This window comes from Candoia aspera, chromosome 2 (assembly GCF_035149785.1).
Source record: "Candoia aspera isolate rCanAsp1 chromosome 2, rCanAsp1.hap2, whole genome shotgun sequence".
NCBI lineage: Eukaryota > Metazoa > Chordata > Lepidosauria > Squamata > Boidae > Candoia > Candoia aspera.
The window spans coordinates 185,155,400-185,172,642 of NC_086154.1; the positions used below are offsets into that span (position 1 = coordinate 185,155,400).

The following is a 17,243-nucleotide window of genomic DNA, read 5'->3' on the forward strand; positions in this document are numbered from 1 at the left end:
AGTTCCAAACAATTGTTTTCAGAAACCAGCAATACCTTTAAAGGGGATCCTTTGGATGAAGCGATTGATCAGCTCAAAACATTCCTTCACCTGGATCTGGACAATCTCCCAAGCACACAAGCTATGCTCCTTATTTTTCAAGAAGTCACTGAGCCTTTGGAAGTACCTTTTTACTCTCAGCCTGGTGAGCTGCAGCTTCTGATCCCTTGGAGATGCGGCAACTCATTCCATCTCTGCATTCCCACATGTTTCCAACATCTTAATCTGCTGATCCAGTCCAATATGGAAACCTCTTAAGGAGTCCTCATCCCAAGCCAACTTTACTTTTTTTTCTTTTTGTTAGTAATGTCAAAAATTTTGGATGAGTACATAAAATGTTGGATGACTAAAGAAAATTTAACTTTATTTCAAATAAAACTAGTATCCTATTGAAACCTGAATCAAAATTTATATCATGTAACAAAATAGATTTTGGAGAACTACCTACCCAAAGTTTAACTTTTCATGGGAATGAAAACTAGTACAGTACAATCTTGGTTAACCAGCACTCAAGCAACCAGCACTCTCAAGCAACAGGCAACAAAATGACCCGACCCCCCCCCCCCAGCAGGAAAGGAAGTGCAACCTCATGTTCCACCTGGTCCCACGCCTCCACGACCCCCCAGCAGGAAGGGAAGCCCAAACCTCCCACTGTATGCCACGTCGCACTGCACCATGCCGCCCTCCTGCAGGAAAGGAAGAACCCTCATGCTCCATGCCATGCTGCACTGTGCCACGCTGCCCCCCCCAGCAGGAGGGGAAGCCCAAACCTCGCACTCCACCCCACCCCGCACTGCCCCAACTCCCCCAGCCACAAAAGAAGCCCAAACCTCATGCTCCGCACAGCCCCGTGCCACCCCTGTTAATGTTTACTACTACATATTAAGTTACTATGGTAACTAATCATTTTGGCCGGGTGAAGAGGTTCAATTCAGCTGTCCCTTTTTCAGATGTTAATTTTTGCACCTGGGGGGAAAAACTTGCCTAGGACTTGTTTTAGGTTCTGTTTCCCTTCTGTGTAGGCATGTAGCTGCTCTCACTGAGAGCCTGCAATAATGCAGAAGCTTTTAAATATGTTTTGCTTTCTGTAAATAAAATTATTTTTATAGAAATGCCTGGTGTGTGACTTTTCTGATCTCTCCTGGGCCAAAGGCTTTCCCAGCAATCTGCCAACAACCCCGAACCCCCATCAGGAAGGGAAGCCCAACCGCATGCAGGGCCGCAACTAGGAGGGGGCAAGCAGGGCATGTCCCCCGGGCGCTGCGCTGGGGGGGTGCCAAAATGAGCGCTGGGGGGCACCAAAATGGGCGTGGAATCCATGTTTGCAGTGCAGGGCAGGGCAATGGGGGTGGCAGAGGTGGCGGAGTGCAGGGTGACCAAAAGGGCAGAGATTGGAGAGAGAGGTGGGTGGGGGGAAGTTGAAGTGCAATCTACATTCATAAATGCAAGCAGGCTGCCCAGCACCCAAATTTTGATCATGAGAACCTGGGGCCACCACAACAGCCATAACTTCAAGGACCCGGCATAAGTATCATTTGTATCATTTGTTCAGTGGCATCGTAACTTCGAATAGTCACTGAACAAATGGTCATTAAGAGAGTACTACCTGAAACATTAAATAATTGAAGCTAAAAACACACCATAGATTTATCATGTTTAATAAATAGATCATTTTTTTAAAAAAGCCTTATGAAAGTATACAATATATAATGTTAAAAATATAAGCATTTAATATTTAATCACATTTACCACAGCACTGATTTAATAATAAAAAAATAATTATGGCACTAATTTGCCTTGGTATTTCTTTAACATGAGCTCAGTGAATATCAAACGTCTTCATGTTCCCATGTAAGGGACAAGTGCTCACCTAAATGGAATTACCATTTTTAATAAATACAAAGTTCAAAATAAATTAAATCATTTTAGAAAGTTTTTAGTTCTTTTGGGTAAGGTGCTAATGCAGGAAGTAATGGAGTGGCAACAGAAACCCCTGATTTTATACTTCACAGAACTTGTCAGTGAAAGTTAAGTGATTTCACTTTCCTCCTCCTGTTGCATCACTGAGAAGAAATCATCCTAGAAGGAAAAGGAGAAGTAGTTATGGCTTTCTATTAATTCTGATAACCTTTCAGATATAAAGCACTTTAAAAGAGGTTGCTAGTATACCTATTTCATAAAAAACTGAACTATATTTTTCTTCATTGTTAGCAGACTAATTGAAATGACAGAATGATTGATGTGTCAGATTTATGAAAGCTTATTATTACTATCAGTGTAGTGAATGTACCTTTGAATTTTTTTCTATATATAACAAATCAGAATAAAGGTAGCATTTAATTATTTTATTAAATAAATTGTCTGCTGGAGTGATTTGTGAAGCTATTTTTCTCTTTTTAGTTCCAAACAATTGTTTTCAGAAACCAGCAATACCTTTAAAGGGGATCCTTTGGATGAAGCGATTGATCAGCTCAAAACATTCCTTCACCTGGATCTGGACAATCTCCCAAGCACACAAGCTATGCTCCTTATTTTTCAAGAAGTCACTGAGCCTTTGGAAGTATCTTTTTATTCTCAGCCTGGTGAGCTGCAGCTTCTGATCCCTTGGAGATGCGGCAACCCGTTCCATCTCTGCATTCCCACATGTTTCCAACATCTCAATCTGCTGATCCAGTCCAATATGGAAACCTCTTAAGGAGTCCTCATCCCAAGCCAATTCAGTATGGTTTTTCTTGAAGACAAGGTCTATCTGTTGGAGGATTTCTTTAATAGCTTGTTTTGCATTGGCCACGTGGGATTCATCATCCATGTTCATCCAATCTTCTTCACTGGCTTCAAGTAAGAAATCTGTGATGTCCCTGATACATTGTAGGGGAATGGCTGATCCCATGTGACTGCTTAGAAGATTGAAGTTGTCCCGATTGGCTTTTTGTAGCTTGCTCTGAAGTTGGTCACAGTTCTGAGATGAGATTTCGCGAAAGAAGAGCATCCCTAGGCAAATATACAGAGACCAGCCCTTCATAATCATGGTGGAGATGAATGAGACAGTAACTGTTGATGTGCTCTTTGAAAAGATACTCTGGAATGTTTTGCATTTTTCACTAGGTCTTGGTATTTATACTTTCAGGAATTAAGCTTCTTTTTTCAGTATGGTCTAGAGGCCTCTGTTTTCATTTTTCTGCTTCTACAGTACATATATTTTTTAAAAATCATAAAGATGAAAAATGCTATTCAGAGACCTGGCCAGTTTTAGAAAACTGAATTTAGGCTTTATATGTATTTCTTGAAGTATTTAAATTATGAAGAAAGTGATCAAATTAAAAACTTTTGAAATTTCATCCCATCTTGATGTTTCTGCTGACATGTGCATGTGGATTGGATATTTTCTCTTGCCCTTTCAGTTTATGGGTAGTCCTTGGGTTACAACCACTCATTCAGCAGCCATTCAAAGTTGCGATGGAGCTGAATGAGTGGTACTTATGACTGGTCCTTGACATTTATTTATTTATTTATTTATTTATTTATTTATTTATTTATCAGATTTCTCTGCTGCCCATCTTGTACCCAACAACTCTGGGCAGCAGAGTTCCAGCTGTTGCAGCACCCCCACAGTCATGATCGTGATTCGGGACCTTGGCAACCACCTCACACCTATGAGGGTTGCAGTGTCCCGCAATCATGTGATTGCCATTTGCAATCTTCCCTGCCACCTTCCAACAAGCAAAGTTAACAGGGAAGCCAGCAGGGAAGGTCACAAGTCGCTCCCATAAGTCACTCCTGCCACTTTTTCTCCTGAGAAGCTTCACTATGGAGTACGTGATCTTGTACTCTGCAGCAACCCCCACTCCCCCATGGCTCCACTGGCCTGCCCACAGCCCCTGATGACCCACCCCCACTCCATAGAGCCCACCCGCAGCCCCCGTCAACCTGCTTGTGGCCCCTGCTGACCCACCGACAGCTCCCTTAGCCCTGTCAACCTCCCCAGCCCTCAATGACCTATCCATGGACCCTGCCAACCTACCTGTACCCCCAGCCAACCATCCACGGTCTGTAGTGCCCACCCACAGCCCTCCAACCCCCAGGTAACCCACCTGGGTTCTGTAGTGCCCACCTTCAGCCCCACCAACCACTTGAGGCCCCAGCCTACCCCCTGTGGCCCCCACTGCCCCCCTGCACTCCATAGGGCCCGCCCTGCCCCTGTTTCATAGTGCCTGCCCATGGCCCCAGCTGACCAGCCTATGGGCCCAGTCAACCTGCCCATGGCCCTCATGGCCCCCACTGACCTGCCTGTGGCCCCTGCCAAGCCACCCCTGCCCTGCCTATCCCCCCACACTCCATAGCACCCACCCACGGCCTCCACCCCAGTCTTTCTCAATGGAAAGAACAAGAAAAATTACATATCCATTAATTTTTTTGTGCCAAAATGGCTAAAAAATGTTCTTGAGAGAAAACATAATTTTTAGTTCACAAATTTCTTTGGATCACATTTCATAGAAGTAAGTATTGGCATAACCTTGTAGATCATCTAGACCAGGGTTCCCTCGTCAATATCGACCCCCAAGAGTTGATGGAAGTATCCAAGGTTGTTGTTATTGTTAGTTAAAGTATTATTTATTACTTTATTTTCATATAATAAATGTTTGGGGGTTGATTAACAATCTGTAACTTCATGAAGGAGTCAATGAGCTGAACAGTTTGGGAACCCTTGATCTAGACCAATTCCCTGTCCAGGGTAAGAATTCACTCGTCCCTACTAAGTTTTGGAGCCCTGGCCAAAATATGCAAAAGATGCAAAAAAGTGGCTCTCTGTCAAAAAACCACCATCTAATCACAGCAAAACATCTAACATATATGTCCATAGTGATCATACTGATTTTAATTAGGGATATTCTTCGCACTCATTTTCAAAAGACAGAATATTCACATCCTTACTATCCATCGGCAACATGGAAATTTTGCAATGGAAGCCAAGACATTGATACTCATGGATCCTTGTGATTTTTTTAGAGAACGATTTGGACCTATTAAAAATAATCATGGTTGCTTAGTCAATAATGTATGTCATAAAATAGAATGCGAATATATATCCATTTGGCTCTCTTGCATCTTTCAGTGGCATGCTGTTGAATCAACAGCTTATCCTTCTGGAGCACTCTATATGCTGAAACGTAGAGCTTGGTGTGGCAGTGGCTTCCTATTTCAGAAGACAGTGTTCAGAGAGTGGCATTACCTTCAGAGGCATCTCTGCAACCCTCTGTCCAATGGCCTGTGGATGGATGGATCCCTCAAGAGTCTGTCTTATTTTTCCTGCTTTTAAAGATATTCATAAAACTGTTGGGCAAAGACATCTGAAGGCTTGTGTCAAAATACCCCCAGTATGATGGAAATCCTAAACAGAACAGTATATGCTATAAACTGGTTTATAGCATCTGCTATAAACCAGATGCTATAACCTGTCAGCATGATGACTGCTCACTGGCAAAATATATGAAGCATATGTGGAGTCCTTGGTGCTGTCTGAGCTTGAAGTTTCCTTGCAGATGTTGTTTGCTCGCAGATGTTGTTTGCTTGCAGACATTTCATTACCCAACTAGGTACATACCCCAACCAAGGAACTACCAAGGAGAAAACCACACCCCCATCAACACTGGCAGGGTTGATGGGGGTGTGGTTGTAAACAGGAAGCAAACCCCACACTCACTAGCGCTGATGATGTTACCTAGTTGGGTAATGAAACGTCTGCAAGCAAACAACCAGGCTCAGAGAGCACCAAGGGCTCCACAGTTCAACCCTGAGCTACAGGTATTCTCTTCTATTGGAATATGAAGCATATGCCAAACTTCCTTAAAGGGAAAACAATGTCAGAAAGCCTTCTCCCCATGATTAATTCATAATTTGGTGGAGAGAGATTTTTGTGCAAATTAGCTACAGAACCAGTCGCTCTCATCAGTGGGACTATCAGTGAATTTCAAATTATTCCGTGTTGATCAAAAACTTCTTTATGTTGAATATTTTTTTATTATAGAATAAATTCCAACAGTTTATCATTTCATCTGATGAAAGTATTTTGCGAAGACCAGCTGAAAAGGCAACTGACTTCAGGTTTTATTAAGGAAAAAAGAGTACTTTTCATTTAATTAAAGACTTAGTGAAACAGATTTCTAAAAAAAATCAACATTATAATTTTTTATCTGACGGGGAGGAAAATGAAATTATGGAGTTTTCACCTCGATCTGCACTTATATCAAATGAAAAGAAACAAAAGAAAAGTTCAATTGATGCGTGACAAAAACACACAAAAATGTTAATGTAATTGTCTCTCACTGGCCAACCAGACAACATAGAATTCTGCAGATGTAGTTTGGCAGCCCCTTATCAAATGGCAGATAAGCTGTGCTTGAGAGCTGGCCTTGAAAAGGCAGCTCTTACGGCTTTCTCTCCACACAACAGGACCTTTCTAAAGTAGAACGATGGATGGAAAGCTGAACTCCCACCTTGCCTCCTTCACCATCTTCAACCAAGATTAGTTTTCTAAAAATAAATCCTATGTCAAAACAGTAGGTTTTGTCTACAGGTTGGTGAGAGGGTAATAGTGAAAGTAACAAATCTTCCCCTTGATCTCAAAAAGCTGACTGAAACCCAAGAAAAAAAGATCCCATCCATATATGTATTCCTGCAAACACACTGAAATGGAATTAAATTAAAAGCAAGGGATTTAATTTTTTATAACCAAGAGAAGATACAGTACTTTCCTTATAATTTATTTTTTTCAAGAAATGCAAATGATATCAACATGCTGTTTTCTAAATATTAGCCACTCCTCCAAATAGTACTTTTCATCTGTCTGAGTTTTTAAGTACATATATTGAAGCAAAAAAGTGAAAATCAAAGTATCTTCACATCATAAACTGAAAAAAGAAAACTTTAATACTTGAATGTATAAATACAAAACATTGTTCAGCATTCCAACACATTCCAAAGAATCTTTCTAGAGAACAAACCTCTGAAATTCTCATCCAAGATGTCTACCATGACCACAAGATATTGGTTTCTGCACATTTGCCTAGGGATTTTCATTGCTGAAATCTCATCTCAGAGCTGTAACCAACTTCGCAGCAGGCTCCATGAAGCCAACCAGGACAACCTGAACCTCCTGAAAAGAAATATGGGATCAACCATTCCACAACAATGTATCAGGGACATCACAGATTTCTCACTCTATACTAGTGAAGAAAATTTGATGAACATGGATGATGAATTACAGGGGGAGAATGCCAAGGTAGCTATCAAAGAACTTCTCCAACAGACAGACCTCATCTTCAAGGAAAGCCATAGTGAATTGGCTTGGGATGAGAATTCCCGAAGAGAATTCCAAATTGGACTGGATCAGGAGATTAAGAAGCTGGAAGCTTGCTGGAATACTGAGGTGGAAGGTGGCACCAGATCTCCAAGGGGTCAGAAACTGCAGCTCACCAGGCTGAGAGTAAAAAGATACTTCCGGAGGCTCAATGACTTCTTGAAAAATAAAGAATACAGCCTGTGTGCCTGGAAGATTGTCCAGATCCAAATCAGAGAATGTTTTGAGTGGATTAACCAACTCAACCAAAGGGTTCCAAGTGAAGGTACTTATATAAGCATTTAGCATTGAATATTTCCAGCATACAGTTGAACATTTTAGTATACAGTTCAGTTCTTTTAATGAAATCAGTAAAAGGCTTTCATCAGTTTGATTCGTTATATGAAGGCAGAATTTAACGCTACTCCATTTTGATACATAAAATTTAAAAAGTAGATTTCATATATCCAGAATGCCAAATAATTTAAAATAGGCTACTAACTGGAATACTATCTTTCACTTTTGCAAGTGGTATGTATATGTTAAAAATGTTAGTTCTCAGACTGAAAATGTTTTATAATTTAAATAATTGTAAAACTGAACAAGTTTTAACTACTTTTCCTTTTAGTTCTAGGTTGATGTGCTTTCAGTGATACAACAAAATCAGGAAAATGAAATCATTCAACTTTCACCGATGCCTTTGACACGTTTTTAGAAAATATATAATTCTTCTTCTGCTATTTTCTGTTTTACCACTTCCTAAATTGTTTTACTTAGATTAAAAATAGAATTCGAAATGGCAGAATCTCCCTAAAATGTCCACCCAGCAGATATTGCAAAATATTCTCTCCACCTTCTGCAAACCTTATGAAGCTTCGTTGGATGGATATCCCATGCTTATAAGATTGCTATCATGAAATAGTTTCCTTGGTTTTCTTTCCTTTTAATTAACTTATTTCTGTGTTGTGATGACCAGGGCAAGATATTTGAAGGCAGTTCGCACTGAAATCAAAGTGAACAAACATTTATGTATTTATGTATTTATGTATTTATTTATCATATTTCTCTACCACTCATCTCGCACACAACAACTCTGGTTTTCCCATTGATTTCAAGGAGATTTAAGGTTAACTAACAGAACTATATGCCAGAACAGCAGACTTGAGGTACTGAAAGACTTGCCACTTTTGAAGCATTTCCTAATCATGCCAAATCAGATAAGACGGGGTATGCAGGAGTGGCACTGTTCCACCATTATTTGGTATTAAAACAAAACCAATGGACTACATCGCACTGGATTAAGAAATCTGATTCAATAGCTGCTTGGATATTGGATTCTCTGTGCACTGTCCACTGCAAAAGGAATTGCTGTTTTGTTTGCTGCACCCTCACTTGTCCAATGTAGGTAATCGCCAAGGGTCCTACGAATGGATCACGTCCCCTATAACATTCTCTGAATGCCTCAGGAATTTTCTTTCTTTAGCAAGAAATCACCCCAAACAGATTTTCTTGAAATAAAATTTACATTAGGTGGAAAAATATTCTAGTGGTTTAGGTAGACATCCCCCTTTCCATGGAAGCATGAGATTTTTTATATTCAAAGAGCAGTGACCGAAACATTTCTGAAATATCAGGGCCATTCATGTGTATCTAAAAAAGAGCTGAATAAAATGGTGCTGTATTTTTGCGATTGTTAACAACAATCCTCATAAAACATCATAAAATATTATTAATGTTGTATAACCTGAAATCATTATATGTTGCTTGTGAACATTTATTTATTCTTTATGTTGCTTATGTTGTATATTTTTGTTGGTTTTATTTATTTTGAATTTTCTATATATTAAAAATGGTAGCTCTAGCCATATTGATAGTTTGTATTATTCTGTGTATTTGGAAAGTGTTACTGTGGGTGACCATTGCTGGCTACTTTTGGACTGCAATCGCAACATTTACAGTTTAACCCAGTGCATATTTATATAGGAAGTGATGTCAGTAGATTAGTAAGACTTCCTCTCAAATAAATGTGCATATGATCGCATATTTCAATGTATTTTTCTTAATTTAACATTTCATTAAATGCTTTTAAAACTAGTGGAAAACACAAAAAAACTAACAAACCCACCCAATAAGTAACATTTCAGATATTTTCCCCTTATCCCACATGAAAAAAATGCCCCTTGAACTAGACTAGGAAATATTATGCACATAATCTGCTTTTACCATTATTTTGGCCCAGTTAAATGTGATTCTATTCATGCAACTAGCAATTCACAAGATGTATTTTAGGCCTAAACAGATGGTATGGGACTACAGAGTAGAGAATAATTTACAAAATCAGACCACAGTTTACACTGTGGTTAAAAAGCAGCAGCTTAACCACAACTGATATTCGTCATCACATTCTGGTATGTTAACTTCAGCTGTCACTCTGTACATTGCCCATATCTAGACAGGATATATATATTTATGAGTAATGTCTCCTTCCAACCCAGGGAACATCTCTTTTGTTCCTGTACATCTGTTTTATTCCTGTCTTTATCAACCTCTTCCTGCAGGCCTACTGGGATAAAAAAGAAAACACATTAGGTCCAACTTGATAGTATCACAATATATATTCTTTCCCAAGGGGAAAAACATCTAAAAACACCAGACGTTTCTGATACAGTTGGTAACAGAGTGAGGTGATTGTCAAAATACAGCTCACTATTGTTGATTTGACTTCCATGATCATGGTTGTATGTGTGTGTGTGTGTTGCATATATATATATAGTGTGTGTGTGTGTGTGTATTGTATAAATATATAGTATATCTTGGTTTATATTTGATGCTTTCTTTTATTATATGGTTTTATTGAATTTATTATGGTTCATTATTGATATATCCTGTCCTGAGTTGTATGCTAACTAGGCAACTATACAAATTGATCAGATAAATAAATAAATGAAATAATTCAGCAGAAATCAAATTTTCATTACAAACAAATAGAATACAGCTATTACGCAATATAGACACAATAAAATTGACATAGCTATAAGGTAGTGAAAAAGCATTTGGTCAACTTTGTACATTTTCCTTTATTTAACTTATTTGCAAACAAGGATTTTTTAAAAAATTAGGCCATAAAATCATGGTAGAAATTATTGTTCCATTTTCTGAATGTTCTAGAAAATTTATGTTAAGAATTCATTGCTTGTGGCTCAGAAAGTTCTTTTTTTTACATAAACTATTCCAAAACAAATGGGAAACTTTAACCACTTTTTTTCTGCATTCCAGCTTAACCATCAATTAGGGATACAATGCACGATTTCATTTTCATCTTGAAGACACCATCAAACCTTCCCAGAAAACAAAACAATTACTATCTCATGATTAATTTCATTAGTTGTTAAATAACCCATTCAATTAAAAATAGTGAACTGCAATTTGAAATACAAAACCTTACTCAGAAACTGGAGGATGAAAACTAAGTGGACACAACACAATGGAGATTGGCTTGAGACAGTCAAACCAAGATTTCTCAAACTAAATTATCTCCAGTTTTTGCAAATTTTCCGAACTTCAAAAGTTCTCTGAAATTTTATCGTATGCCTTATCAGCAAACTGTGACACTCAGACCATGAAAGACCGGCATGCTAAGCAGTGAAAGCTTGTCTCAGTGATATGGATTGTTGCAATTTTATATCAATTTTGCTAAAGCTATGGTTGCAAATAAATGTATTTACTTACTAACATGCTAAGTGTGAAAAAAGTGTGTAAAAGTTTAATCTCCTTATAATATTGATGCCCTTATCATACAATGAAATGTAAAATATATTTTGGAAGTGCTAATTTATATTCTTTTGCAAGCCAATTTGCATATGCTCTTATTATCTTGTTAATACTACTTATTATGATGTCTTCGATCTTATTTATTATATATTTTCATTCAAAATTATAAATGCTCTTTGCATTAAAACAATTAATTGCAAAAATGTGTACTCCTTTGCTTATCTTAATAGCAAGACATTGAAAATAGTAGTAGTTAGTTTTATCGATCTGCTGCAAAGCCGCTAAAACTTCAGTTGGGTAAAAACTGTCCCTGTTGAAAATTCTGGGATTCCTTTGGGATCCCACACCAGACAAGAAAAACAATAAAGTTTTCTGGAGATGGGGTTGGAAAGGGGTTCCCTGTCTGATGAGCTAACGCACAGAAGAAGAAAAAATGTCAACATGTTTAGAATAGTAGAAAATGCAATAGGATCTCCCATAGTGTTGTTTGTTAAACATCCAATAATAATATTGTATGGTATCAGGGCAAATTATTACTGTCCAAAAGATGCAGAATAAAAAGTACTGCCATTTTGTTCTAGAACACTCCTGAGTGTTTTCTTTTCTTTTGTTGTTGTTGTTTTGCTTTGTTACTCTCACTCAATTTTATTCCTGGTTTATATTGATATATTCACACACACACACACACACATTTAATTAAAAAAACAGAGAAAGAGTGTGCCAACCAGCCCAACCTATGTTGATGATACCCAATTATATATCTCTTCCCTGGGCCAACCAAGTTATGCCATCCAGATTGTGTGCCAGTGTCTCAAGCCTGGGGGTCTGGATGGGGAAGAACAGGCTTCAGCTCAACCCTGCTAAGCCCAAATAGCTGTGGGTTTTGAGGGCCCCATGGAAATTTTCCATCTTTATTTCTGAATGGGGCAGCACTCCCCAAGAGAGAGCTAGTGCAATTTGGGGGTCATTTTGGACTAATGGCTCTGGCTCAAAGACAGTGGCAGCTGTGGCTAGGAGGGCCTTTGTGCAGGTCTGTGTTGTGTACCAACTGCACCCATTTCTGAACCTGGAGGCCCTACTCACAGTAATTCATACTTCCCAGTTGGATTACTGTAATGTGCTATACATTGTGTTCAAACTCAATGGTTTCTAACTCTACCATTGCTACAGCACCAGATTCAGCCACCTTCCTAGAGACTTTGCATTCTTGGTTGTTTGACAGGAGACACACAAGTGCCTGTTGGGAACGGTCCCAGTAATTTGTGATTAGAGGAGGGATTGACCATGTCTTCCAAGGGTGATCAATAAGGCTCTTCAAGAGTATATGTGCAACTGTCCCAATTTCAGTGTATTAACATATATGTATGTAAGCATGATGTAAAAAGTAAGAAAAGTGAACTTGACAGAGATAGGCCAGCTTTGTCACCAAAACAACAAGGAGAAAAACATGGCTTACGTCCAAAACAAGCAGAAAGTATGCAGAAGTGGCTCAGACAAACACCTCCCTCATTCACATATGCATAAGAAGTGGAGGAGGAGGCACAGCACAATCAGACTTGCAAGATCCTGTTATTATAGCCACTTTCAATAAAAGTAGTCTTAGCTTCTGGTGGAGTTGATTCTTGGACTGGTCTGCCTGGTGGGGCTGATGCTAGATAGATAGATGATAGACACATACACAATACCATTGAAGGCAAAGTGTCTAAGCATGCCAATGTACACTTAGTTCCTGCTGTGAACAGGCTTTTTATCCCAAATATTCTGTATTTTAGTATTCCTTTCTTTGTGTGTGTGTGTGTATGACAATAAATTCTTTAAAATAAACTTTCAGGCAAAATGTGATTTGTTTGGTTTTTCCTTGGACAAAATGCAACCCAGTTACTATGATTTGTGAACTATGGGTGTGACAGAGTATGTGGCATAAGTATTTATGTTGTGTATCTGTTACACCTGGATGGGAAGGAATAGGATCCAACTCAACCCTAGGAAGACTGGGTGGCTGTGAATTTGAGGGTTCTCTGGATCTGGAGAACTTCCGTTGTTATCTCTGGATGGGATACCACTCCTATTGACAGAGTTGGTGCACAATCAAGGTTTTTCCTAGACTCATGACTTCTGCTTGCGAAGCAGGTGGCAGTCATGGCCAGGTGGGCCTTTGCACAAATCCATCTCATGCACCAATTGTGCTCATTCCCGGTTTGTAAGGCTCTGCTCATAGTCAATTAGTCACTTCCTGATTGGGCTATTGCCCTTGAAAAGCATTTGGAAGCTACAGCTGGTCCAGAATGTGATGGCATGGGCAATTTTGGATACAGTTGATTGTAATCTGGAGTCTTTTATTATTCTTTTACTGTTTTTATATGTATGTTTTTCTTTTTATACCTTGTTAGCTGTCCAGAGTTATTGAAGATGGGTAGCCATATAAATATGCAGAATTAACCAAACAAACGAACAAATACTTTTTTATATTACTGTTATTCACAATTGTTTCTACTGTTTTTGGAATGTTATCTATGTATGATCTGCTTTGTGCAATCAGGTGAATAATCCTATACAATTTATCAGTGGGAGCATTCAAGGCTGTCAGAAATTACTCTACATGGAACAGATAAATATTGAAGTCATAATATCCACTATTGTGACCTCATTTTTTAAATATTTAGGAACTGTGAAAGAAAGTTGCAAATGGTTATTAATTTTCACTATTAAAACAATTTTCATTTAACTTTGGGTAAAAATGTACACATTCAACATTCAGTTTTCTATATACTAACCACTTTTCAGAATGGTTTTGGGATTTCTTTGTATGCATAAGAAAAAAGAAAACTGAAAATTGTAGTACAGAGAATCAGTGGACAAACAGAAAAAAGAAATTGCAATATCCTATTGGTATAAATACAAAGATGCAGCAGACTCAGGAGCATCTTCCAGAAGAACCAGTCTTCCAGATTCTATATTTTAAAAAAGACCATATCCCTCCATCTCCATTATGAACACAAAACTTTGGCTTCTGCAAATTTGTCTAGTAATGCTCTTCACCAAAATCTCATCTCAGCACTGTGATCAACTTCACGGCAGGCTACAAGAAGCCAATAAAGCAAACTTGGAACTCTTGGAAAGTAATATGGGAGCCACCATTCCCCTACAATGTATCGGAGATATTACAGACTTCTCAACTGTCAATGAAGAAAATTTAATGAGCATGGACAAAGCATCCCATGGAGAGATCGCCAAGATAGCAATACAAGAAATGCTCCAACAGGCAGACCTCATCTTCAAGCAAGTTCATGCTGAATTGTTTTGGGATGAGAATACCCTGAGACAATTCCATACTGCATTGGATCAGCAAATTAAAAAACTGGAAATATGCCAAAATGCAGGGGTAGGAGGTGGCACCATATCTCCACGGGATCAGAAACTGCAGCTCACCAGACTGAGAGTGAAAAGATATTTTCAAAGGGTCAATGATTTCCTGAAAGATAAGAAGTACAGCTTGTGTGCCTGGGCGATTGTCCAGATCCAACTCAGGGAATGTTTCCTATTGATTAATCAACTCATCCAAAGGATTCCAACTGAAGGTACTATATACTTCTTAAAAATTACTTTTGATTAGTATTTAAATTAGGAAATTTAAGGGAAAATTAGGAAAATGTACAGTTACTTCTTAGTGATATGTACACCAAAATTCTTTCTTCTGTCCTCAAAATTCTCCATATGATTCTTTTGAGAAGCATTTTATGAATTGCCTGAATATTATAAGTTTGACAAAAATTATGCTGAAGTCATTGATTTAATATCTCTATTAACACTCTACACTGTGGTTTTTCTATATTCTTAGATGGGAATAATTGGTATACTCTTCACCCACATTCTTAAATATAGTAGTTCCCACTGAATAGTTTATGCTAGGAATTTCCTATTTCATCTCTGAATTATACTTCAAGCGACCTTTAGATCTCACTAATACAAGCAGCTATAAAGAAGTATCCTTTTTTTGAGAAAGGATTCTCAACTCAATTGTGAACCATGTGAATCTAGGATTACCAAATGGTGTCAGTGAAAAATAAGCCTCATTCTATAAAAATACCTCATTCTATAATTCCCCACTATTTGGAATTACAGTACAAAAAGTTATTTACTGTACAGTTTCTTCTAAAAGGCTTCTGACTGGCTATTTTGCATCTAAAACAGAAACTGCTACATCGATTTTGTGACTATGGCTTCAAATATATAGCTCCACGTAAGTCTATAGCATCTGGACTACTACTTTTAATTAAATTACTACAACTCTTTGACCTTTTGAATTTGTTATATTATGGCAAAATTGAATGGCAACTCAATCAACTATAAAAATAATAGGGCTATGCAAATAATTGGACAACACATTTTGTTCATGAGTGAAATGGCCCTCTGGATCCATTTCTCAAAGTGGCAAAGCAGATGCAGCCACCCCGAGGCCTCCCAATATCCCAATCTAAGCCTGAGCTTCACTGAATGATTTTTATAGCTCTAATAAGTAAAGACATACAGTTTCCATTGATCCAATATTTCAGGAATTCCTTCATTTAAATTAGGCTATTAACTATGTAGAAAAGTATAGTACTGTATACTTTTATATGAAGCAAGGATAAAAAATGTTTATTAATCTGATTTAAAATGCTTAATAGTTTAAATAATTGTCAGCATGAATTTATAACTGGTTTTCCTTTGCCTTCTAGCTTGACTTGCTCTCAGTGATGCAATAAAAGTAGCAGTATGAAACCATTCAGCTTTCACTGGATGCCTTTGACATATTCCTAGAAAGTAATCCTTCTGATGTTTCCTGTTTCTACTTCATCTTTGACTGCATTATATTACTAAGTTATGAACAGAAAAGTAAAATAAAACCATGGAGCCTTATTCAAAAGACCAAGGATCAAAAAGTTGGGAACCCACAAAAAAAGTCCTCCCAGAATATATTACAAAAGGTTTCTCTGCTTTCTGAAAAATTTGTCAAGCTTCACTGAATTGTTGTCCTATGCTTCCATAGATTCCAACATGAACTTTATCAGTTCTGCATGAAGAGATAAAATTGTGTTGTTTCATTCAGCCAATTCCCTTAAACTAAATACATGTTTCTGTGGTGTTGTATACGGAGTAAAATACTTGATCCTAATATCCAGTGAAACCAGCAGGAGTTAAATTATGCCCACCTGGACTCAATGATTCAAGGAGGTTTCAGTTAACTGATAGATATAGTTGACATGAGTCAGAAGAGATGTACAGTACTGGAAAATTTACCACCACTGAAACCCTGGGAAATCACACCAACCAGACGGAAGTATTGTCCACTATCATTTGGTACTAAACAAAGCAAAAGTTGTTGCAATGCACCTGCAAAGCTGATTCAATGGTGACTGAAAGTTCCTATGATTCATTGGACTCTACTAGACCACGAAGTCAATGAAGATAAGCAAGTTTTGGAGAGACAACAGACCAACATTGCTAATTCCCCCTTCCAAGTAAATGAACATGTAAAAGAGGATTGAATGCATCTTATGCTATATGCTCAATTCACATGATATGGATTATGCCCCAAATAATGCACCCCTTATCTTGGAATGTGCCCCAGATTATTCATAAATTTACTTCTTTGGAGACAAATTATGTAGAAAGGATTTTCTAGGGGTAAAATTATCTGGAAAACACTCCAATGGACTAGATGAACACAAGGCCCAATATAACTACTGAGAGTTCAAACCTCACAGAAGTAGTGCTGGTGAAACAGCAAGGCAATTCTTGCATACCAAAAAGTTCAGATTAAAATATGCTATATTTTTATTCTTTTTAAATATAAACTCTCTAAATAATTGTTATTTATTTATTTTTGTATGTCATTATAAACAATATATACATTGCTGGCCAATATTAATTTATTTACTATCCATTTATTTATACTATTTATTTATTTATTTATTTATTTATACTATTCATTTATTTATACTATACTAGTTTTTTCTGCTATGGTTGTACTATTCTATCTATTAAAATGCTAACTTCAAATAAAAGTGGTAGTTTGGACTATTTCATCTATTTTTTTAGCCTTCTATGTGGGTGT

The 17,243-nt window shown here is 37.8% G+C and overlaps 3 protein-coding genes across 3 annotated transcripts; 2 read left to right on the forward strand and 1 right to left on the reverse strand.

The window, feature by feature from the left end:
• Positions 1-2,455: 2,455 nt before the first annotated feature.
• Positions 2,456-3,028, reverse strand: LOC134490193 (interferon kappa-like). Its single transcript, XM_063293088.1, has one exon. It carries the CDS (start codon positions 3,026-3,028, stop codon positions 2,456-2,458), a length of 573 nt encoding a protein of 190 aa, XP_063149158.1.
• A 4,041-nt stretch (positions 3,029-7,069) lies between these two features.
• Positions 7,070-7,681, forward strand: LOC134490194 (interferon epsilon-like). The gene has a single exon (XM_063293089.1). The coding sequence runs from the start codon at positions 7,070-7,072 to the stop codon at positions 7,679-7,681; it is 612 nt and encodes a 203-aa protein (XP_063149159.1).
• Positions 7,682-14,135: 6,454 nt separating this feature from the next.
• Positions 14,136-16,674, forward strand: LOC134490195 (interferon alpha-21-like). Its single transcript, XM_063293090.1, has 2 exons — positions 14,136-14,724; positions 16,577-16,674. Exons 1-2 carry the CDS (start codon positions 14,136-14,138, stop codon positions 16,672-16,674), a joined length of 687 nt encoding a protein of 228 aa, XP_063149160.1.
• The last annotated feature ends 569 nt before the right edge of the window (positions 16,675-17,243 follow it).

Bases quoted from the DNA above. Each gene is read 5' to 3' on its own strand.
- LOC134490193 (XM_063293088.1), bottom strand. From the start codon at position 3,028: ATGCTCTTCTTTCGCGAAATCTCATCTCAGAACTGTGACCAACTTCAG.
- LOC134490194 (XM_063293089.1), top strand. From the start codon at position 7,070: ATGACCACAAGATATTGGTTTCTGCACATTTGCCTAGGGATTTTCATT.
- LOC134490195 (XM_063293090.1), top strand. From the start codon at position 14,136: ATGAACACAAAACTTTGGCTTCTGCAAATTTGTCTAGTAATGCTCTTC. The intron at 14,725-16,576 runs GTACTATATACT...GGACTCTACTAG, and splicing joins CCAAAGGATTCCAACTGAAG to ACCACGAAGTCAATGAAGAT.